Below are 25,932 nucleotides of genomic sequence, written 5' to 3'. Positions count from 1 at the left end.
CACATTCACTCGTCTCTGGGGAAAACTCCCTTGCAAAGTGAACGGCCTATTTGCCTTTAGTAAATAAACCCTATTGTGTTTTTTTGCTATCCCTTTGCTGAGAAAGAAGCAAAGGCTTTTGATAAAACTGTCATCAGTAAATCAGTATTTAGTTCAATGATGTGGGCTCATTGATGCAGCCAACCAATCAGCATCAAGAGATGCAGATGTAGGTTAAAGCAGCCATTCTGACTACTGTTCACAAGTATCATGAAGGGATTCTCTCCTTGGTACTGACCTGGTGAGGAGTGACATAGTTGTACACATACAAAGTTTGAGGATGAATACTACAATCATGTATATTACATAGTAGATGTTTTGGACCTAATTTTTCAGATTTTTAATAGGGGACCTGCATCAACATTTGTATGTTATGGCCTGCCCTAGATACCTTTGTTTCAAATGCTTACCTCTGGGATTCCCACAAAACCAAACTCCTGGGGCAGGATTGACTTGTTTGTTAGTTGAATGGATGTTTGAACTGATTCAAAGATAGTACAGTATCCAAAATCCACCTCAGTGGGGTTGATTTCCATGTCTGATGTGGTCACAATAGCATGAACAGTAAAGAGAACAGGTCGGCTCTGAAAGGAAAAAAATGTAAAGAAAACATGAATACGTCTTCGCTGTCATTGCTTGATTCTTTTTCTTTAATTCATGTAAACCTGGCAGGTGCTTAAAAAAACTAAAAACTGTTTAAATGAACAGTACTGCTAAAGTACAGGCACTCTGTGGCCCACATAATAGAATTCAAATCAATAATGCCCCATTCACAACTGTGCGACTTGTTAGACGACTTTGGACCCCAAAGTCGTCTGACAAGTCGCACCCCATTTTTCCCAGTGAGTGCCATTCATATCTGTGTGTATAAAGAAAAGGTGCGCTGATCCGTGATAAAGCTGCTACCAGAAATAATAATAATGAATGTGTAAAAATAGGTGGTGCGCTGAATCCGAATATGCATATACAAATGAATAAAACAAAACAATAATGATCATAAAGTCCCAAAGTCCAAAGAAATAAAAATCCTTCGGTCGACAATATGATAACGCAAAACAGATGTGAGATTCAGGTGATATTCAATGATAGTGATGAAATCCCTCCACCTAGTGAATTTCCTCCTTACCCGGCGGATGATAGATAAGTGCAAAATATAATACTCCAAACGAAAACTTCATGTGACCACACAAAATAACTGTGCTCTTCACCACTGGTGCAAGAACCAAAATAGCCTCTTACCAGAACGATATATATAACACGCTCTATGATATCCTGGGTGCTGTTAAACTGCTTCTCTCCCTTCAGACAGGCTTAGCAGGCTCCCCAAGGTTCATCAAAAGCTTGAAATCATCCTCTCCAGCAGATACATTTAAAGCAATGATGGCCGATAGTGCATTACCTTTTTCAAAACTTTTATTAAAGTAAATATTGCACTTACATGTCAGTAGTAAATTCACACTTGAAAAGATTATATGGAGCAGTGAGGAGATTCTAGGATACTCGTGTCTGCAGCACGGACTCTGAGTGACATAATGACGGCACGCCTCCTTGTTGATGCGTTTCCTCCAATAGGATTTCTTCAGAGATAGGAGGTACTCGCGCGCCGTCACGTCCGCCCTTTTATGTGAAAGGAAACCACTGCGCTTCCGGTGTCTGCAACAAAAAGCCTCGGAAGCTGCCTAATGGATCCTAATTAAGAATGTGCAATTACATACGGATTTCATTAAATCATATACATAAAAACACAGTTCTATTACATGGGAGATCAAATAACTACCTGGATCTATATAATGAGAATAAGATAATTTATGATCTCTTTAATCCATGTCGCTTCCGATCATAGTTTTGAAAGTGTGATAACATAAAAATGGGGATAAAAACTTGAGGATATATGGCTACTAGCACATATTCCTACTTTAGAGAATATATTTAAAATTATCATAAAGATTTAAAAACTTTTTAAAATATTTATTAAAATCGGTTGAAAAACCTTCCTTAGCCTTTGGTGACACCGGAAGTGGTCATTCCCTGATATCCTATGTTGGTGCCACAATCAGCACACATATATATTTCTTATACATAGATATTATCTCATATACATGATTATCATAGGTATAAATCACTCTAAAGGTCATTAAAACTTTATAAAAAGTATTTATAAAAAATGTAATATGATATATAAAACATTCCTCTAAAATGCAAGTTAAGTAAATATATCCAGGTATTAGCTACTGTTGATGTGTGAATTAATGTCCCATTCTATGTTGTGGCCCTTGGGTCTAAAGCATTTTAATTCATAAATCCAGAAAGTTTCCCTTCTGGAAATGGACCTTTTAAGGTTATTTCCCCTCCAATGAGGGACATGTTTTTCTATGGCAATAATTTTCAGGTTTCTTGAATTTTTTTGGTGGCATTATGCGTAGTGTTGGGACACGCTGTGCCCTGGAAAACCTTTGTGGATGTTAGTCAGATGCTCTCCTATGCGTATGCATGCAGTACGTATGGTTCTTCCTACATATTGTAAATTGCATTTGCATTGTAGGAGGTATACCACACTTTTTGTATGACATGAGATAAACTCTTTGATGGGATATTCCTTCCCTGTTACGGTAGAGACAAATTTGCTTGTCCTGACAGTGTTGGCTTCTTTGCATATTCAACATGTTTTGCATGGATAAAAACCCTTCATGTCTGGAAAGATTCTTGTCATAGTTGGTTTTTCTACAGGGTTTCTAGCTACCAAATCCTTAAGATTTGTCGCTTTCTTAAAAATAGTTTTTGGTTGATTGGGTAGTGCTGGCCCAAGAATTCTGTCTTCTTGTAGTACCCCCCAGTATTTTCTAAAAATGTGATTTAACCACTTATATTTACTGGAGAATTTGGTGGTAAATGCGTACTCAAAATGGGGTGATTTGCCCAAATACAAAACAAATACTGAGGACAAATCACCCCATTTTGAGTACGCATTTACCACCAAATTCTCCAGTAACTATAAGTGGTTAAATCACATTTTTAGAAAACACTGGGGGGTACTACAAGAAGACAGAATTCTTGGGTAATCACTACCCAATAAACCAAAAATAATTTTTAAGAAAGTGACAAATCTTAAGGATTTGGTAGCTAGAAACCCTGTAGAGAAACAAACTATGACAAGAATCTTTCCAGACATGAAGGGTTTTTATCCATGCAAAACATGTCGAATATGCAAAGAAGCCAACACTGTCAAGACGAACAAATTTGTCTCTACCGTAACAGGGAAGGAATATCCCATCAAAGAGTTTATCTCGTGTCATACAAAAGGTGTGGTATACCTCCTACAATGCGAATGAAATTTACAATATGTAGGAAGAACCATACATACTGCATGCATACGCATAGGAGAGCATCTGACTAACATCCACAAAGGTTTTCCAGGGCACAGCGTGTCCCAACACTACGCACAATGCCACCAAAAAAATTCAAGAAACCGGAAAATTATTGCCATAGAAAAACATGTCCCCCATTGGAGGGGAAGTAACTTTAACCACTTAAGCCCCGGAAGATTTTACCCCCCTTCTGACCAGGGGGTATTTTGCGATTCGGCAATGCGTGACTTTAACGGACAATTGCGCGGTCGTGCGATGCTGTACCTAAACGAATTTGACGTCCTTTTCCCCACAAACAGAGCTTTCTTTTGGTGGTATTTGATCACCTGTGCGATTTTTTGATCATGCGCTATAAACAGAAAAAGAGCGTAATTTTTTGCAAAAATAACAATATTTTTCACATTTTTTTATATGAAATTCCCAAATAAAAAAATGTAAAAATCAAAATTTTTTAACATTTTCGGCCAATTTGTTTTATGCTACATATGTTTGGTAAAAAAAATCGCAAAAAGCGTATTTTGATTGGTTTGCGCAAAAGTTATCGCGTTTACTAACAAAGGGAAAGATTTTTGTCACTTTTGTTGTTATTTTTTTTAACGCGTAATGGCGGCGATCTGCCTTTTTTTTTTGTGGGACTGCGACATTGGGGCGGACAGATCGGACCCTTGACTAACATTTTTGACACTTTTGGGGTTACCAGTGAAATTACTACAGTAATCAGTGCTATATATATGCACTGTTACTGTAAAATGACACTGGTAGTGAAGGGGTTAACTTTTTTGAGAGGGAGGGGCTGTGTGTGTCCCTAGGGGCGTGATTCTAACTGTGATTGGCTGTGGCTTGAGGTGTAGGAACAATGATCAACGGTCCTACATAGTAGAACCATATGATCACTGTTCCTACACAGGGGAGAATGACAGGCGGCTTGTTTACATCAGCCGTCTGCCTTTCTCCCGCTGTCACGGACGCTCGTGAGTGAGCGGCGGACATCGGGGTCCGCCGCTCACACGCGCGGGGGGGGGTCCATTTCCAGAAGGGAAACTTTTAGGATTTATGAATTAAAATGCTTTAGACCCAAGGGCCACAACATAGAATGGGACATTAATTCACACATCAACAATAGCTAATACCTGGATATATTTACTCAACTTGCATTTTAGAGGAATTTTTTATATATCATATTACATTTTTTATAAATACTTTTTATAAAGTTTTAATGACCTTTAGAGTGATTTATACCTATGATAATCATGTATATGAGATAATATCTATGTATAAGAAATATATCCTATGTGTGCTGATTGTGGCACCAACATAGGATATCAGGAAATGACCACTTCCAGTGTCACCAAAGCCTAAGGAAGGTTTTTCAACCGATTTTAATAAATATTTTAAAAAGTTTTTAAAGCTTTATGATAATTTTAAATATATTCTCTAAAGTAGGAATATGTGCTAGTAGCCATATATCCTCAAGTTTTTATCCCCATTTTTATGTTATCACACTTTAAAAACTATGATCGAAATCGACATGGATTAAAGAGATCATAAATTATCTTATTCTCATTATATAGATCCAGGTAGTTATTTGATCTCCCATGTAATAGAACTGTGTTTTTATTTATATGATTTAATGAAATCCGTACGTAATTGCACATCCTTAATTAGGATCCATTAGGCAGCTTCCGAGGCTTTTTGTTGCAGACACCGGAAGCGCAGTGGTTTCCTTTCACATAAAAGGGCAGACGTGACGGCGCGCGAGTACCTCCTATCTCTGAAGAAATCCTATTGGAGGAAACGCGTCAGCAAGGAGGCGTGCCGTCATTACGTCACTCGGAGTCCGTGCTGCAGCCGGACAGGTGTATCCTACAGTGCCTTGCGAAAGTATTCGGCCCCCTTGAACTTTTTGACCTTTTGCCACATTTCAGGCTTCAAACATAAAGATATAAAACTGTAAATTTTTGTGAATAATCAACAAGTGGGACACAATCATGAAGTGGAACGAAATTTATTGGATATTTCAAACTTTTTTAACAAATAAAAAACTGAAAAATTGGGCGTGCAAAATTATTCAGCCCCCTTAAAATAATACTTTGTAGCGCCACCTTTTGCTGCGATTACAGCTGTAAGTCGCTTGGGGTATGTCTCTATCAGTTTTGAAAAAAAAAAAAAAAGCAAGGGCTTATTCAGCGCTATAATCCATAAGAATAAGAAGAAGCAGCTGAACATCGGTAATGGTCAATACTAATGTATGTGAGCCCTTCGGAGCTTCGTGGGTATACGTCGTTATCGATTGAGGGCAGATCGAGATGTTTGTCCATTTCTGTTCCCTCTATTTTTATCTATATTTTTAGGCTACTTGCCATCTCTAATAATGTTGTTTTATACTAATTGGAATATGTGCAATAATTAAGCCTCTAACAAACAAGCCCTTACAAACCAGGAGGGTCTTAGTTCCGTGCTATGAGCCCTCTGTGTATCGGTCTGGATGCTATTTTTTCTGCCTTCCGGAGCCTCCCGGAAGTTGGGAGTTTTTTACCTCATCTAAGATGGAGATTGGCGTAACGTCATTTCCGCTTGGGGAATTAGCGTCCGGTTGCTAGGCATCATCTATTTAAGGCGCGCGGGTGCCGCCCTCTCCGTACCCCGCTGAAGAAGTCACGCCCATTGACGCAACGCGTACGGGGGAGGAGCTGTGACGTCACCCGCGACGCTCCGAGAGGACCACACGCTCGAGCACACCGCTCTGATGTATTTTATGCTGTTCCCGAGGCACTAGGAATAGTGCTATCCTTGTGAGTAGTATGCTTTTATTCTTAATAAATGTACCATTTTAAAACGGAGAGCACTAGATGTCCTTGTTATCCTTTCATGTGGATTGCCAATACCGATCTGCTGAGGTGCTGAGGTATCCATGATTGTAAGACTGGGACAGGAGGAGTTCACCAGAGTCTATGATAAAGCGCAACGGCCTTTGTGGTCAGTGTATGGAGGTGAGAGGCTGGCATTAACTGTGGTGGTGGAATCACTTATGTTTGGTGATTTGTTCAACTTTTCAACACGAGTCACCTTTACCTCACTCTTGGCTTTGGATATTATGGACTTTCCCAGATATATTGAATAATATGGACATTGCTCTTGTTTATTGGTTTTAACATTTTAGCGCTGCACCATTTTCTATCAGTTTTTGCACATCGAGAGACTGAAATTTTTGCCCATTCCTCCTTGCAAAACAGCTCGAGCTCAGTGAGGTTGGATGGAGAGCGTTTGTGAACAGCAGTTTTCAGTTCTTTCCACAGATCCTCGATTGGATTCAGGTCTGGACTTTGACTTGGCCATTCTAACACCTGGATATGCTTATTTGTGAACCATTCCATTGTAGATTTTGCTTTATGTTTTGGATCATTGTCTTGTTGGAAGACAAATCTCCGTCCCAGTCTCAGGTCTTTTGCAGACTCAATCAGGTTTTCTTCCAGAATGGTCCTGTATTTGGCTCCATCCATCTTCCCATCAATTTTAACCATCTTCCCTGTCCCTGCTGAAGAAAAGCAGGCCCAAACCATGATGCTGCCACCACCATGTTTGGCAGTGGGGATGGTATGTTCAGGGTGATGAGCTGAGTTGCTTTTACGCCAAACATAACGTTTTGCATTGTTGCCAAAAAGTTTGATTTTGGTTTCATCTGACCAGAGCACCTTCTTCCACATGTTTGGTGTGTCTCCCAGGTGGCTTGTGGCAAACTTTAAATGACACTTTTTATGGATATCTTTAAGAAATGGCTTTCTTCTTGCCACTCTTCCATAAAGGCCAGATTTGTGCAGTATACGACTGATTGTTGTCCTATGGACAGAGTCTCCCACCTCAGCTGTAGATCTCTGCAGTTCATCCAGAGTGATCATGGGCCTCTTGGCTGCATCTCTGATCAGTCTTCTCCTTGTATGAACTGAAAGTTTAGAGGGATGGCCAGGTCTTCGTAGATTTGCAGTGGTCTGATACTCTTTCCATTTCAATATTATCACTTGCACAGTGCTCCTTGGGATGTTTAAAGCTTGGGAAATCTTTTTGTATCCAAATCCGGCTTTAAACTTCTCCACAACAGTATCTCGGACCTGCCTGGTGTGTTCCTTGTTCTTCATGATCCTCTCTGCGCTTTAAACTGACCTCTGAGACTATCACAGTGCAGGTGCATTTATACGAAGACTTGATTACACACAGGTGGATTCTATTTATCACCATTAGTCATTTAGGTCAACATTGGATCATTCAGAGATCCTCACTGAACTTCTGGAGAGAGTTTGCTGCACTGAAAGTAAAGGGGCTGAATAATTTTGCACGCCCAATTTTTCAGTTTTTTATTTGTTAACAAAGTTTGAAATATCCAATACATTTTGTTCCACTTCATAATTGTGTCCCACTTGTTGTTGATTCTTCACAAAAAATTACAGTTTTATATCTTTATGTTTGAAGCTTGAAATGTGGCAAAAGGTCGAAAAGTTCAAGGGGGCCGAATACTTTTGCAAGGCACGGTAGAATCTCCTCACTGCTCCATATAATCTTTTAGAATTTACTACTGAAATGTAAGTGCAATATTTACTTTAATAAAAGTTTTGAAAAAGGTAATGCACTATCGGCCATCATTGCTTTTCATGTATCTGCTGGAGAGGATGATTTTAAGCTTTTGATGAACCTTGGGGAGCCTGCTAAGCCTGTCTGAAGGGAGAGAAGCAGTTTAACAGCACCCAGGATATCATAAAGCGTGTTATACATATCGTTCTGGTAAGAGGCTATTTTGGTTCTTGCACCAGTGGTGAAGAGCACAGTTATTTTGTGTGGTCACATGAAGTTTTTATTTGGAGTATTATATTTTGCACTTATCTATCATCCGCTGGGTAAGGAGGAAATTCACTAGGTGGAGGGATTTCATCACTATCATTGAATATCACCTGAATCTCACATCTGTTTTGCGTTATCATATTGTCGACCGAAGGATTTTTATTTCTTTGGACTTTGGCACTTTATGATCATTCATATCTGTGTGACTTAAAGTCACAGCGACTTTAAAGTAGTTCCTGCACTACTTTGGCCTGATTTTCATGTGACTTGAGGGCCATAGACTTCAATATAAACACTCAAAAGTTGCATGAAAGTTGGACCTGCATGATATACATGCGACTTATGTGCAACCTGTGAAAAGAATGCTGGCAAAAAAAAAATAACGTTTCATTTGGTTTCTTTATTTTCTAATGATTTAGAAATTTTCAGAATGATACTAATAAACGGACCAAAATGGCTCGACCAAATTCTCAACACAGACTTCAAATTCTGTGTGAACAATAGCTGGTTGTTAAGGAGCGGGCTGGGAAGACAGCCGCTGCATCCTTAACAGCAGATGACTCATTAGCTGTCAGCAGGTTTCCCCACAGACAGCTGAATGTAAAAAAAGAATGCCGGCAATGAAAATAAAATGAAAGAAACAGTGTGGGGTCCCCCAATGCATACTCATTCACATGGGAGGCAAGGATCTGTGGGCCCCTTTGTTAAAGGGGGCTTCAAGATTATGATAAGCCCCCCACAAGCAGACCCCCAAACCACTGGTTGGGGTTGTGGGAAAGAGGCCCTTTCTTGACCTGCTGGGCTGCATGCTTTGATAAGGGTCTGGTATGGATTTTCTCAGGTTTTGAAGAAGGGGCCTTGTGCGCATGCTCCAATAACACTGCTACTTACCTGACGTCACTTCCGATGCCTGCATTCGGTGTGCATTCCACTGTGGTCCCAGAAGAGCGGCGGCCTTCTTAACTTGGCAATCCTATTCTCCCTTACTGGCCCGACAAAGGGAAATGGAGAGACAGTGACAGGAGCCCCGTCAGTAATGCTTTACTATGATGAGCCTACTTAATGTCCACTTCTTGTGAATGTTTTTAAACAGTGTTTTTTAAAGCGTAACTCCACTTTTGTTGAGAAAAAAATATGCCCCTCTGGGTGATCTATGAACATTACAAGGATTTTAACAAACTTTGTTGCAGATTCCTACCTTTCGTTATTCTGAAGAAATCATTGTTTGTTCCTCTGTGCTGAGTGGGTCTAATGGGGATGGTTTCATAATAATCTATCAGCTCTGGCAGCTGCAGGGCTCTAATGAGGAAATGTGCTGGGTCTGCATCCCTTTAGACGTGTTCTTATTGGGAGTATCTCACCAAAAATGACATTTTTGTTGCAGGGGATGCAAGAAATCTAACTTGTATCTTAGGTAGACTTCTGGGAAAATTGGTGAGCCAATCACACAAGCAGGAAATGATGTTTCAGGGGTGTGGTCAGTACACATTCCGTGTACATAACAGTTTCTGGTAGCCATATTACATTGCATTTTCAGACAATTACAACAGCTACAGATTGAAAAGGAAAGGTAATTTTTAATAACATTCAATTACAATATGATTTGTGTCCCAATTGTATACGCTATATTGTTTTTTTCTTTATTTACTGATTTTTTTTCCGTACGAAAGTGGAGTTACACTTTAAACAACTGCTGGCATTCTGCACTTAGAGGCCCCTTCTTTGTTCTTCTCCTTTCTTGTTAGAATTGCTTATATGCTTTGAAGAGCTGTTGTAGTGCTATATCCAGCTGTGTGAATACTCCTTGGTTTATGACCCTATCCATACAGAACAGACCCTCTAGGCAGAAGCGCCCTATTCCCTTTTCTCTGCATAATTACAAGACCAACACCACTTGGCAGCATGACGCCAATCATCTTTTTACCTGTCTAAGGGTGGCATTCTGATCACCACTGTATAGGGGAACATTCTTTCCATTGACCATCAAAGAAAGGAACATTGTTCCCTCGGATCCCAATTTTTTATTTTAGCTGGGATTTCCCCAAGTCGTGAAAGTTATGTTAAGGGTTCCCATACCTCCCCAACCTTTTGAGATGGGAATGAGGGATATCTATTAGCAAAAGTATGTAGGAATAGGACACAACCCTTTAAAAAAAAAAAAAACAAAAGTGCTTTTATTTTCGCTATTACTGATGGGGAAACTGTATATTTTATATTTCCTTATTATTGAAGTAGCTCACTAATTAATTCTAGGCCTCCAGATCCTGGTCAATAAGCCATATAAGGACATTAGTATAATTCTACTGTATACCAAAGGAATGTTATTGTTAACTGCTTAAGTCCTTGAGGGGTAATTTTGCAAATGGAAGTTGGCTAGGGGGTGGTATAATCCTAATACACAAGTCTAAATACCACTGCCCAAACTGCTAACAGTTTAGTCTCACCCAGAACGGCCATGAAGCAAGTGTCTGGTCCTGATTACCTGCCATGTTGCTTAACAGCAAACGGGACTCCATGGCAGGGAAAAAAAAGCATCTTTAGTTAAGAATTCTTGTTATATTTTCTAACATTATCTGTATCTGTCATTACTTTTATTAAAGTTTATACTTTTAAGTAATTGTGTGAGCTCTCTTTGCACATATCCAACACAGCCTCAAAATCGTGACAAAACACTTGGAACCAGAAAAGTGGGGTGTTCGATTTATGTAAACAAGGGATACAAATATGATGCAGAATTGTGCTAGACTGCTTGTGCTGGGTTTAACCACTTTAGGACTGCTCACGTTGCTGCTGCTGAAGCAACGCGGCATCCCTGGGTCTGGTGACATAGACCTGTGTCACCAGACTCCCCCCTCTCTCGGCGCCGCGCGCGCCGCCAGAGGCTAGCTTCCGCTGTGTTTAGACACAGCGGGAGTCGGGCCAGGGGAGGAGATGCGGTGATCAATGTCTCTCCTCCCCGATAGTCAGGGAAAGACTGAGGAAATCCGCCTGCTTGTGTAAACACAAGGATTTAGCATAGCTGAACCTGCCACAGGATTTAGCATAGCTGAACCTGCGATCTGCGTCTGTGTGACACAACCCCCTCCCCCACACACGTCAGTAAGCATGAGGCACACATTTAACCCCTTGATCACCAACAGTGTTAACCCCTTCCCTGCCAGTGTCATTATTACAGAAACAGTGCATATGTATAGCACTGATTACTGTAGTAATGTCACTGGTCCCCTCAAAAGTGTAAAAAATGTCAGTTAGGGGTCCGATCTGTCCGCCGCAATGTCGCAGTCCCGCAAAAAATCGCAGATCGCCGCCATTACTAGTAAAAAAAACAATAAACAATAAAAATTACATAAATCTTTCCCATAGTTAGTAAACGCGATAACTTTTGCGCAAACCAATCAAAATACGCTTATTGTGATTTTTTTACCAAAAATATGTAGCAGAAAACAAATTGGCCTAAAATGTTAAAAAATTTTGATTTGTAGGACATAAATTTAATTTGGGTACAACGTCGCACGACCGCGCAATTGTCCGTTAAAGTAACGCAGTGCTGAATCGCAAAATATGGCCTGGTCAGGAATGGGATAAAATCTTCCGGTCTTAAAGTGGTTAAAAATACGCTCATTGGGAATTTTTTTGTCAAAGACATGTAGCTAAATACATTTTGGCCTAAATATATGACAAAAATTTAATATATTGGATATTTTTTAACTGTCAAAGTAGAAAATGTTAAATTTTACGCAAAATTTTTGCTCTTTTTATATTAATATCGCAAAAAATGAAAAGTGCAGAGATGATCAAATACCACCAAAAGAAAGCTCTGTTTGTGGGAAAAAAAGGACGTACATTTCGTTTGGGTATAGCGTTTTGTGACCGCGCAATTGTCAGTTAAAGTCGCGCAGTGCCAAGTTGAAAAAAGTGGCCTGGACGTTAAGCAGGAAAATCCTCCGGTCTTAAAGTGGTTAATGTTGTGTTCTTATATTGTAAGCCATAGCACATTCAGAAAGCATATGAAATGTATCAGATACTTAGCTGGCTTATTTGAGATGCCTTTAGGTGATTAGATGCTAGCTGATTTTCGTTTTGGTTCCCATTACTGGACACTGGCTTGCGATTTTATTTTGGTTTGATAAATTGGGCGAGAGACTGATATACAAATGAAACTGTTGTATCTTCAGGAAGCCTCAATTTGTAATAGTAATAGCATTTGTCTCTGGACTGTAGAAGTTTCAGAGCAATGAAACTTTTTTGAATATCGAAAATGATGAGCTGACCTCTCAGATTGATTGTTACTGCAGTAACGTAAGATATGTGTGTATGTTCGAATTGTTTGTAGCTAGCTAATGTTGAGGACATGGTACTTGTATGAAAAGATGTTGAATCCAAGCTGTGTTGTCTGTGTTAAATGATGTTATCTGAATTAAAACAGAAAGGTAACGCTAAGTATGCCTGATTTGTAAATGAAGTTTTGCTACTGATGTTTGAGCGTCATCCTGTGTGAGAAAGTATTTGAGACTCGGAGATGAGAAAGCCTGCTCGTGTCTCCAGATTCCTAACCCCATCCCTTCACATGTTTGTGTGTTTTTGTAAGAGAGGAACAGAGATGTATAGTAACTAAGTAGAACTACTTCACTACTGTACTTAAGTACCGAAAGGCGGTATCTGTACTTTCCTAGAGTATAATTTTTTTCTCCTACTTCCACTTTTACTTCACTACATTTTTTCGATGATTTCAATACTTCTACTCCAATATTTTTTTTTTGTGCTGCATAGTTACTCGTTACTATTATAAAAATTACCACTGCCAGAACAGTAGATTGCAGGTTTCATGAAGCTCAAAACATGTGTATTATCAGCGCATACGAAAATAAAAGCTACTGTATGTATAAATAAAAGCTGCATTTGGAATAATAAAAAACAATATGATGTTCAAACGTTTGACTTCTTTCTTTAATAACTACATAACACAGTACTTGTACTTTTACTTTCAGTACTTGAATAGCAATTTTTTTTTCAAAACTACTGGTACTTTTACTTTCAGTACTTGAGTAGCAAAATTAAAAAAAAAACTACTTGCAATACTTAAGTACAAAAAATGTTGAATACTTTAGTACTTCTACTCAAGTCACTTTTTGATCGAGCACTTCCACTTCTACTCAAGTCACTTTTTGATCGAGCACTTGTACTTTTACTCAAGTATGGGTTTCGAGTACTTTATACAACTCTGGAGAGGAAAGAGATGGAGAGACTTTTACAGATATTCCACCCTTTTTAACCCCCTTAAAATGATTGTGGCGGTCTGTGAAGCAGGAGAGTTCTAAACATCTAAGAAATTAGTAATATACTGTTAAGTGTGATGTTCAAATGTGGGTGATGGTTTTGTAAGGGTCCTTTCACACGGCCGCTCCGTGTGTCCGCAAATCATCCCATCCGTTTGCGGATGATTTGCGGACATAATGTAAGTGAATGGCATTGCGGATGTCATCGGAATACCATCCGCTGACATCCGATTTTCCTCCTTTCAGTTCTGTTCCGTTTTTTCGAATGGAACAGAACCCTATTTTTTTTCATCCGTGTAAAAAACGGAAAGGAAGGAAAATCGGATGTCAGCGGTGTCATCCGCTGACATCCGCAATGCCATATACTTACATTATGTCCGCATATCATCCGCAAACGGATGGGATGATATGCGGGCACACGGAGCGGATGACACAAATGTCATCCGCTCCGTGAAAAAAAAAAAAAAAGTCCCGCAGCGGACTTAAGCAGCGGAGCGGCCGTGTGAAAGGACCCTAAGGCTAATTAAATGTTTACTTTTGTTGTTGTTGTTGCAGAAATAAAATCCTTGTTGAAATGGTTAGTTTTTGCCATGTAACTTTAGGATTAATTGGAAACAAAGAAAGAAAATAGCTGATTGTGGCCGACACCCTTTAAATTCCTAAAAGGTAGCGATGATTATTATCAATATTTAAATGTTTAGTTCTCCATTCCAGCCCACTGGGAGTGAAAAGGGAGGAGGCTCCACCCACTGAGAAAAACTGTAAATGCATAAGCAGTCTATGGTCCTGGCTCCTCCCGGAACTACATCTCCCATAATTCAAAGGTCACTGTATTTGCAGAACTTTAATAACAGAACAACAGTCTGAACAACACTAGCCGTGCGACCAGGCTACATCCCCTCCCCCACTTGAACATCTTTGGTCCCCCAAAGATAAGGAAGTCTCTCTTCATAGGGGACAAGAATTTGTCTATATTAAGTGTCTTAATCAACCATCTAAAGTAGCTTTCATAGCAACTGAAAACTGATTAATAAAAGCACTGTCTAATAACCTATCATACATTGAGCAAAAGGAACATAGTGTTCAAAAATATTGGGAATTTATATGAGGCGTGGCTTCCCCTTCCCTTCTAATATAACCTATCATACATGTCATCAGATAAACTTCGGTCACTCTCACAAAAGGCTAACAGAAGATCAGTGGCCAATTTAATAGTGTCAGTGGGTGGAATAGTGTCAATAGGTGGAATAGAATTTTCTTCTTGAGAGTTGTCAAAAGAAGAGACAGCCGATGGTATAGACCATTGTGCTGTATATATGTGTTCTCCAGAGCTTTCCCCCAGGGGGGAAAGTCAGTCTCTTGGGGGGATGTATCCCTCTCCGCAGTCTAGAAAATATTCCACTGTCATTTTCAGAAATGCCATCCTCCATTTGTAACTCGGGACACATTGATGTTTTTTTGGTCGGTCATCAAAGGAATCCACCTCTTCAGAAGGTGTGAATATTTCCAGACTTTGACTCTCATACAGATCCTCAAAGGATTCCATAGGGGAGAGATTTGAATTTTCAACAACAGGTTCTCTCAATTCCGAAGAGGGGGAATCCACAGAAACATTCTCATTGGATGATGGACCCTCAGGGGTCAACATGGTCTCTTCCTCCATTAGTCTCAGCTCCGCACCACTCACAGGCGGATTGTGTCCCTGACTTATTTCTCGTTTAGGAAGAGGGGCAGGAGGCCAATCAGCAATGGATGGAGACGAATTCGGAAGAAGATTTCTCACATGGTGGTCACCACCAATCAAAAATACTACTTCGCTATCCCCTTCTTCATCCAATACACCAGCAGCTTTTAAATTTTGTAAAGGTCGAGACCGTAATCTAGGAATTCTGGGAGTATCCTCCTCCTCGGTCCACTCAGTCGATGTCCTGACTGCTTCAGCAATGAGCAATAGATGATTCCTCGGCCATGCTTTAAGAGGCCCTACCTTACCCTCCGGATGGATTTGATAGACGGGTAGTCCAGGGAGCTTCCTATGAACGATAAAAGGCTGTGGGCACCAGTGGTTAGCTAGTTTATGCTTTCCTGGTATTCCTAAATTTCTCAAAAGCACTTTGTCATCTGGCTGCAAGTCTTGCACCCTCACCTTTAAATCAAAATTTCTCTTATTTTGTTGCTCTCGATTTGCAGAGGCTTCTATAGCTTTCTCATGAGCCAACTTCAAATTGCGCCTAAGTCTATCGACATAGTTCTTGTAAGAGGCTTGTAATGTATGATCCACTGAAGTACCGAAAGCCAAGTCTATGAGTAATCGAGCCTCTCTCCCAAACATTAAGAAATAAGGGGAAAACCTTGTAGAGTCGTTGACGGTACTATTGTAAGCATGTACCAGCACCGGGACATATTCACTCCATTTCTGTTTCTTCTCAAGAGGTAACGTCCCCAACATGTTTAACGATGTTCGATTAAATCTCTCCGGCTGAGGGTCTCCCTGGGGATGATAAGGAGTAGTCCTAGACTTCTGTATATCCAGCAGTCTACACAGTCTTTTTATCAGTTTACTCTCAAAGTCAAGACCCTGGTCGGAGTGCAGCCTTTGTGGTAAGCCATAGTGAACGAAAAACTTCTCTACTAGCACTTTAGCTACAGCGCTAGCCTTCTGATCCTGAGTGGGAAAAGCCTGCGCAAATTGGGTAAAATGATCGGTCACTACCAAGATGTTACCATGCCCACCCAAATCAGGTTCAAGACACAGGAAATCGAAACACACCAGCTCCATGGGACCATGACTCTGTAGGTGACCCACAGCAGCCGCTCTGCGAGGTAAGGTCTTCCTTTGAATGCAGCGTATACAAGAGTGACAATAGGCCTCCACTTCTTTCCTCATGAAGGGCCAGTAGAATCTGTCTCTGACCAACTGGAATGTCCGATCAGGCCCTAAATGTCCATGCGAATCGTGTAAAGCTGCAAGGACAGTTAGCTGATATTTTTCTGGAAAGAACAACTGACACACTCCACCTGAATCTTCCACGGTATTCACTCGGTAGACTATCCCATCTTTTAACTTCATCCGTTCCGAGTCCCGATGGACTACCGTAGTCCCCACTATATGGCTCTCCACCAGAAGTTTAGGGTTATTTGTCTTCAAAGCCTTCTGTACTTCTGCTCCCAGAGGATCTTCCCTTTGAGCTTTTCTCACATCCTCTCACATCCTCCTTGAATAGCTGGGGAAGATCCTCATTCCGTATTTGGGTCAAGTCACAATAGCATCTTGGCACGCCTGAGTGGGAGACTCCAGCCACCTCAGCTCCCATGGCTCCCTTTAGATGATACTCCACTCCTTGGCAGGTGGCTTGCACTCCTTCAGAGGTGAGATGCGTTCTCTTCTATCAGCAGGATGCAGGCATCTAGACAATGCATCAGCATCTAGGTTCCCTTTTCCAGGCCGATACTTCAAACTAAATTGAAATTCGGAGAGGGCAGCTAACCACCTATGGCCGGTAGCGTCCAACTTGGCTGTAGTCAACAGGTACGTCAATGGGTTATTGTCGGTTTTGACCACGAAGTAAGCCCCATAAAGGTAGTCCCTCAGTTTGTCTACCACAGCCCACTTGAGGGCCAGGAACTCCAACTTGTGAATGGGATCATTTTTCTCTGATGGAGACAAACTGCGACTAATTTAGGCAATAGGGTGCAGCCTTCCTTCAGCTTCCTGATACAGCACTCCTCCGAAGCCATCTCTCCTGCCCGCCCAGCTGTCCCTTTTAAGTGGGGGGAGCAAGTGAAGACACAACTGTCCCGATGGGAAAAATTGTTTTCAAAAAATGATTATGATGTGGGCTGTGCTACAAGTGCCCACATAGAATCCGCCTCAGTGAAGACAGGCCCTTTAGGGAGAGAGCTCCACTGGACACTAAAGTTACATATAGTGCGTGGTGGGTGAACAAGGCCTTAAGCCCTCTTTGCAGTACTAGGCTGTTTATCTATTGGGAAGCATCAGGATCTATTCTCGCATTCACCTGTGTGGATTACAATTACTACCTTGGGGATTACAGTTTATCAATCGCCTTTACTTGGATTACAAATACTTTCCTTGGATTGACTGAGGATTTCTTGCTGGTGAAGACTAGTGAGGCCTCACTCTCCAGGAGACTCTTGCAATCTAGTGTAAAGGGGGCCCACGTTAGTACAAAGTGCACTCTGATATCTTAGTTAGTATTGCTATACTGTTTATGCTACAGCGTTATAAATGTTACTGTTATTTTCTAAGTACGGTCAACCTTAATTTTGTGGTCACTCACTATTTACTTCAGAACCCAGTGTGTTTACAGTATTAAAGAGTACTAATCCTCTAGCATACATATGTATACGTATACATATGTATGTGTGGATTGTATTCTTGATCCTGAGTGCTGAACCCTACTTAAGTTATTGGTTGGGGATTCAGGATCCATATTGCTATTAAAGTTCTTGTATTATCACTGACTTTGTTTGTACATTCTTTAACTTCATATAAAAAAGCAGTGAATTTGATTCTTTATTGCAATCTCTTGTGGTCTTGATCATCTGACATGACAGAACCAATAGTGTCAGTTGGGTTGGAGCATGCCCAGGGCAATCGAAGTGAAGAGGATATACCTGCATTAAGCCACTCCCCTGGGAGCAATGTGACTCGCGGAGCCTGCTGTGAGTGTCTTTATAAAGGGGGGCGGGATCAACTTTCGCTCTCTTGCCTCAAAGACAGCGTGCTGTGAAGAAGGGGAAGAGCTGTTGCGGATCACAGAGGAGTAGGCCAGGGGCCTACTAGTGGACACCGGAGCTGAGACAAGTGGTGTGTGCGGAAGAATCTCGGTAGCGTGACTGAGCAGAAGGACACCTTGACAGGCAGTGGGAGTCGCTGAGCAGGGCGGGGCCTGGTTGCAGCACGGAGCGGAGTTTCTGGAATTTGGTGAGAGACATCCTACATCTGCATCTATCTTATACCTAGACTGAGCCAGGGCGGGATTGCCGAACTGTTAAGTAGAAGGCCATACCGAGTTCCAAAATTGCCACTGGACACTGCAGTTACATATAGTGCGTGGTGGGTGAACAAGGTCTTAAGCCCTCTTTCATGCACCTTAAACTGTTTGTAAAATTTGTACAGCATAGTGTAAAGATCTATTTTTTACCGTAATGTATTTGTAAATTTGTTTTTCCCTTTTTCCCCTTTCCAGGTTTGTGGCATACTCCTGAGTTTTGGCAGAGTTTTTTGACAGAAGGCAGCTGCCTCGGAGTCAGAGGGATCTGACTCAGTTTGGTGTGGGGTGGATGTAGCACCCTACAGGTAGGTGCTAGGTAAAATATAGTGTGCTTTGTCTGCCTAACAGCAGAGCCATGATTTATTTTGGTCAGGTAGGTTGTCATCGCTCCCACTTGTGTCTGCTGAGAGGGGACTCTCCCCACTAGCCCTGTGAGAGGCTTTTCATTGGGCAGTGGAGGAAACCCAATCAGAGACACATTCAGGCTTGTAACTACCCCAGAAGGCAGATTCTGGCGCAGAGAATTCTGGGAGTGGGTATAAGTTTGAAGGGAGTGCATGACTCATGGTCTTTGGCGGGAAGCAGAGTCCCAGGAGGGAGAGTAAGGCTGTCTCCCGTCCTGTCAGAGGAAGCGTATGTCTCTGGGTTCTGCCTGAGAATCCATAGGGTGCTGAGTTGAGCTGAAAAGGGATTCGGTGTGCCGAGAACCAGTGGTGAAAAAAGAGGGGTTCAGTCCCAGGAAAGCCTACAAAGGTCGTGAGTACTGTGGATTGCCCCTGGGGGGGGTCTGCCTAGTGTCAGAGGGGCCCACTCCGGAGGAGGTTCTGGGGATCCAATTGTCAGCTAGCTGTAAAGGGGGTGCCTGGTCAGAGGACCCTGAAGTTAGAGGGGGTACGTAGTCAGAGGGCCCTGAAGTGTTAAAGGGGGCGCCTGCAGTTTGGGCCCTTAAGAGTCAGTATACAGTGTGGAGTGTACCAGTTGAGAGTTGCAGCAGCACAGGAATTCACAAAGAGCTACCTCAAGCCAGCGCAGTGCTGGAGGGAGCTAGTCAGTGACTTTTGAGTAAAGCAGTGCCAGAAGTTCAATATTCTACAGTCCTGGATCTTCTGGACTAAGGTCGAGGTTCCAGCACAGTTTTCAGTGTTACATTACTTTCAAGCGTCAGGAAGTGTTGGCTAGCGTCGGCTGGCGTCAAGACAGCGCTAACAAGCACATTTTTGCTAAAGAGTCCCAAAAGTGTACCTAGTTGAGCCAGAGGCGTATCCCACTCATTCCCTTCTCCCATCCCCTAAAATACAATAAAACAACCAAAGATGCCGGAATTGTCATTGTCTCAGTGCTCACACCTGGGGTCGCAGCTCACATGGGCTGGAGAGGTAACCAGTAACAATGGCAGACCCGCCTCAGGCTCAATGCCTGTAAAACCTGCTACATTTTGTGGAGTGTACCAGTTGAGAGTTGCAGCAGCACAGGAATTCACAAAGAGCTACCTCAAGCCAGCGCAGGGCCGGAGGGAGCCAGTCAGTGACTTTTGAGTAAAGCAGTGCCAGAAGTTCAATATTCTACAGTCCTGGATCTTCTGGACTAAGGTAGAGGTTCCAGCACAGTTTTCAGTGTTACATTACTTTCAAGCGTCAGGAAGTGTTGGCTAGCGTCGGCTGGCGTCAAGACAGCGCTAACAAGCACATTTTTGCTAAAGAGTCCCAAAAGTGTACCTAGTTGAGCCAGAGTCGTATCCCACTCATTCCCTTCTCCCATCCCCTAAAATACAATAAAACAACCAAAGATGCCGGAATTGTCATTGTCTCAGTGCTCACACCTGGGGTCGCAGCTCACATGGGCTGGAGAGGTAACCAGTAACAATGGCAGACCCGCCTCAGGCTCAATGCCTGTAAAACCTGCTACATTTTGTGGAGTGTACCAGTTGAGAGTTGCAGCAGCACAGGAATTCACAAAGAGCTACCTCAAGCCAGCGCAGGGCCGGAGGGAGCCAGTCAGTGACTTTTGAGTAAAGCAGTGCCAGAAGTTCAATATTCTACAGTCCTGGATCTTCTGGACTAAGGTCGAGGTTCCAGCACAGTTTTCAGTGTTACATTACTTTCAAGCGTCAGGAAGTGTTGGCTAGCGTCGGCTGGCGTCAAGACAGCGCTAACAAGCACATTTTTGCTAAAGAGTCCCAAAAGTGTACCTAGTTGAGCCAGAGGAGTATCCCACTCATTCCCTTCTCCCATCCCCTAAAATACAATAAAACAACCAAAGATGCTGGAATTGTCATTGTCTCAGTGCTCACACCTGGGGTCGCAGCTCACATGGGCTGGAGAGGTAACCGGTAACAATGGCAGACCCGCCTCAGGCTCAATGCCTGTAAAAAGTTTTTGGTACTGGCTCCTGCCGGAACTACATCTCCCATAATTCAAAGGTCACTGTCTTTGCATAAAAGACAACTTTAATAACAGAACAACAGTCTGAACAACACTAGTGCAACCAGGCTACACACACAACTGGTGTTTGGTTTGAAGTATATTTTACTACATGAATGATGGTTTGAATTCAAGCCAATCATATAATTCTTTAATTTGTATGATAGAGCAACTATGTATAAAAAGTTGTGTTAATGCTGCTTGCACTGATCACTCCCCTTGAAGGTAAGTGCTGAAGTGTATATTATAATTAAAGGTGCTGTGCATTCAATTACCACTTTAAAAAAGAAATGTGTGTTATTTTCTGTTTTTTTTTACATAATGAATCAATACCAATTGAAACCTAAATGTGTATAAAATCCGTAATAAGTGTTGAATAAATATTTAGTGGACCATTCAATTATACTGTAAAATAATAGCAAATAAATATCCTGGTGACTGTAATATTATAACATACAGAATAGTAACTGTTTAAAAAGGTTGTGAAGGCGCCCAGCCCTAATTAAAAGATGTTAAAACCTGCTGCCCTTTTAATTGTTAACTAACAATAAATAGGTAATGGGTATATGGTAAAAAGGCGCTGGTAATTACAACACTTTAAATTTGTAAGCACAATAGTTATTGATTGAACATTGATCCAATATATGCACTAGTTTTGTGGTGTTACTGATCCTTTGTGGATGCACAAGTAAGCACTGGTTCAAAAAAAGTTTTTTCATTTTTTTTGCATGGAAGTTTGATAACACTTGCACTTTATTAATTATTTAAGAATAGTAACTGTGATTACAGCTTCACTCTGTTAGCTACACACAATATACTGATATTAACGTGCTCAAATATGAAGACATTGTGCCTCCCCTTAAGGGTGTATGCTTACCTTATGGGATGTAATCATGCGCTCAGTTTTAATCAATATCCAGCCTGGATTTCCACTGTTTAGCCCTGGATGATTTTTTGTGAATTCCCAGTCAGTAGATAATGTGCTCAGCCATTCATATGGGGGGAAAATAGGAAGATCCATAGTGCAAATAACGTTTATATAAAAAATGATTTATTTAAAATAAATCATTTTTTATATAAACGTTATTTGCACTATGCCATAAGGTAAGCACACACGCTTAAGGGGAGCCCTAAGAGGGAAGGCAAATCACCATATTAACTGCTCCATAGTATTGCAGGCACGGATCATCTATTCAAGTATTTAATAACACACTGGTGATTGGAATTCATCACAACCACAGACTTTAGGACACATATTTTGAATTCTTTTGTCTATTATCTTGATATTTGAGCACGTTAATATCAGTATATTGTATGTAGCTAATAGAGTGAAGCTGTAATCACAGTTACAATTCTGTATGTTATAATTTTACAGTCACCAGGATATTCATTTGCTATTTTTTTACAGTATAATTGAATGGTCCACTGAATATTTATTCAACACTTATTACGGATTTTATACACATTTAGGTTTCAATTGGTACTGATTCATTATGTAAAATGTAAAAAAAAAAAAGTTTTGATCACAAATAACACACATTTGTTTTTTTAAAGTAGTAATTAAATGCACAGCACTTTTAATTATAATTTACAATCATAAAATTCATTATGGAAAAGGTCATTTTCATAATTGTTGGTTTAATCATGATTACTGCAATGGTTACAAATTTTAAAGCAAGTCTTAAAATATGGTGCTGTAAACATAGATATATACATTGTTATATCTGACACTTAGTGATCCTTTGGCCAACACATTTGATACACTTGATTCAATTTGCTTGGTAAATGATTATGAAACTAGTAATGTTCCCAAATATAGTTTTCCTAAATTCTCCGCGATTGCTTGGGTTAGGGACTGGAACATAGAGTATGGTGACACATTATGTATAGGTAATATGTACGCCCATACTGGGGTCAGTGTAGCCAAGAGCCAGTTAGCCTGCTAGAATTTTTTTATAGTATGGGAGGAGACCAAAGTACACAGAGGAAACATTACACTGAGGCACACATTAAGTAGTTTGAAGTTGGGCCTATAGTTGAACACAGTTTAGTTTAGATATAGAGTAGTGGGTGATGTTCCTGTACCAATTTTTCACCCTGAATAAATTAAGCAGAGTTTTCCTTTTAGTGTTAGGCCAAGTTGCTAGGGATCATGGATTTTAACTGTTCAGAAATCTATGAGGCGCTATATGGGCATAGTTGTTAGTTATGGAATGTTGGACTGACAGTCCCGTTAACACACCTGTCTTGATGTCAACCACAAGCATATTGGAGAAAGGAGACAAACGCTTTTGACAGCAGCAACCGTCTATAAAGACTTTGCCACTGATCAGCAGCTGAACTGTTGGTGCACGTTTCACCTGTTCTGGTTGTCAAGTACCTGAACTGTTTTATCTGCTCTGATGGTCAAGTGCCTGAACCGTCTGTAAAGTTCCAGCTTCCATGTGGTAAGGTGCCTGTATGTCTATGACTTGCGAGCTGCAATAGTCCAGAGGATATGGACTTTGTATTCTACAGTTCTACAGCATTGCAATTGTTGTGCTGCAGCTGGGATCTGATCACCAGATGTCTAAGACTCTGCTGTCCATCACCAGGTATGGATGACTTTGACAAGTTTCTACACTTTGAAACTCTTGGAAAATAAAGTTTGATGTTCATACCCGCTCACTCCTGTGCTTTCGAAAGGAAACGTTTGGTGTTCTTCTGTTAATCCAACAAAGTTTTTTATATTTTTTGAACTTTGGATATTTTTATATTTTTCAGCCCTAACATATCTGAATGAGATTGTTTGTGCAGGTAAATCAGACAGGGAAAGGAAAGTAGGTATATACACTTTAGATTCCCCATTGTCCATTTAGGGTAAACCGGGTGGTGGGAGAATACTTTATTTTTATTTTGTTTACACTTATCAGGGGCTTCCTGACATGTTGCCTTTATGTAAAGTTGAGGAATTATATGATATTGTATGGAGTGAGGGGGGAAACTGTAAATTTTATATATTCTCATTAGTAAAGCGGCTCACTAATGCATTCTAGGCCTTCAAACCTGGTTTAAGGAGCCATATAAGGACATTAGCATAGTTCTACTGTATACTAAAGGAATGTTATTGTTAACTAGTAAAGTCCTTGAGGGTTCATATCGCAAAGGGAGTTGGCTTGGGGTGGTAAATTCTTTATACACGAGTCCAAATACCACTGCCCAAACTGCTAACAGTTTAGTCTCACCTAGAACGGCCATGAGGCAAGTGTCTGGTCCTGATTACCTGAGCCATGCAGGGCATCCGACCTAGCGCAACTGCCGGCCATTGACAGAGCTTCCGTTATTACAGGCGTCAATCTTCTGTGCATGTGTGCCATTCACCACCCTGCTGTTAGCTGGGCATTTGGTGACTACTGGAGCCATCCTGGAAATTCTGGATGCCACAGGACTCCACAGGATGCTCCCAATATGCACACGGCTGTGCCACGTGAGACCCCAGTCGTCACATCTTCCAAAAGGTAGGAAACTTCATGCAAAATGGTCCTTATGAGTGAGGAGGACAAAAAAACAATGCCCCTCTGGCTCAGCCTGAAAATTTATGGGAGTGGGGTCCTATGGGGTAGGAGCGAGGGCAGGGCTACCCAAACGTATGCTGCCATAGAAGTCTGTCAGGAAATTGAGTTTAGTGTCACTTTAAAGTGTAGGTAAACCTCAACAATGCAATCTCTTGTATACATTCTTTTGAGTAGTTTATAATGCTATATAGGGCAGGGCAAAGCAACAAGTTTGATTTAAACCCCCATCCTCTGCATACACGGGTTTTTACCAGTGACAAGAGATTTTGCCAACATCAACAGAAAAAAGGCTATGTATGCCTAAGCCAGCTTTTCTTGAGAGTACTTCTTGAAAAGTGATAACAGAATTTTTACTCATTTTATGCATTTAATTATTCTATCAACTCCCGAACTCTGAAGTGCTTAGCTCTCAGCAAGCGTGTCATTTGTTAATAGACCTGCCTATTTTCTCTCACAAAACTGCCGTACAATTCCCAACTTTTGGTATTAGAATGAAATGTTTAAAACATATCAGACAAGTTTAGGCTACTTTGGAGGCAGCGATAATGATAATGGGCCCTATGAGTAACTTAAAAAAGACAATCAAGATGATAATCCTATTTTTAATCAACTCTCTGAGAAATGAAGTGTGAAACAAAAAAAGTTTTAATCATATTCAGTATAAGTAGATGACTGGTCAGACCACTGTATATAACTAGTTATATAATTACATAGTTAGTGAGGTTGAAAAAAAAGACACCAGTACATCCAGTTCAACCGATGAGGAGTGTGTGTGTGTGCCCATCTAATAGTTTTTTAAAACTATTGATGTTACCTGATGATACCACTGCTTTTGGAAGAGAATTCCAAATTCTTACCACTCTGACAGTAAAGAACACTTACGCAATTTAAGGTTAAACCACTTCTCTTCTAATTTTAGTGAATAGCCATGTGTCTTTTTAAATTCCCTTTTACTGAAAAGTTTGTTCCCTATGCTAGGGTCCCCAGTACGGTATTTGTACATTGATATCATATCCCCTCTCAAGGGTCTCTTCTCCAGAGTGAATAAGTTCAATGCTTGTAGTCTTTCCTCATAGCTAAAGTCCTCCAGTCGCTTTATTAACTTTGTTGCCCTTCTCTGGACTCACTCCAGTTCCAGCACATCCTTCCTGAGGACTGGTGCCCAGAACTGGATGGCATACTCAAAATGCAGCCGGACCAGAGTCTTGTAGAGTGGAAGAATTATTGTTTTATCTCTGGAGTGAATCCCCTTTTTAATAAAAATATGAAAATATGAAAACGACTGTAAAAAGAACACAGGTACAAAAGTCGAGTTGTCCTAAATAGCATTTTATTTTTAAAATTATTTTCAATGACTGAAAGATGACGTGATTAGTTATTGGGGCATCACCTCCTCTTTTTCTCTTTTTTCTTTATTCCAGTTTTGATAG

The 25,932-nt window shown here is 40.9% G+C and overlaps 1 protein-coding gene across 1 annotated transcript in view; it reads right to left on the bottom strand.

The window, feature by feature from the left end:
* CFAP74 (cilia and flagella associated protein 74) overlaps window positions 1–25,932 on the bottom strand; it is a 385,998-nt gene that overhangs the window by 119,295 nt on the left and 240,771 nt on the right. The window contains exon 24 of the mRNA XM_082274200.1: window positions 450–623. Within this exon, the coding sequence (XP_082130326.1) occupies window positions 450–623 (174 nt within the window). The remainder of the gene's footprint in view (window positions 1–449; window positions 624–25,932) is intronic.

This window comes from Pelophylax lessonae (assembly GCF_965119305.1).
Source record: "Pelophylax lessonae genome assembly, chromosome: 12".
Taxonomy (NCBI): Eukaryota; Metazoa; Chordata; class Amphibia; order Anura; family Ranidae; genus Pelophylax; species Pelophylax lessonae.
This window is presented reverse-complemented; position numbering and strand designations above follow the sequence as displayed.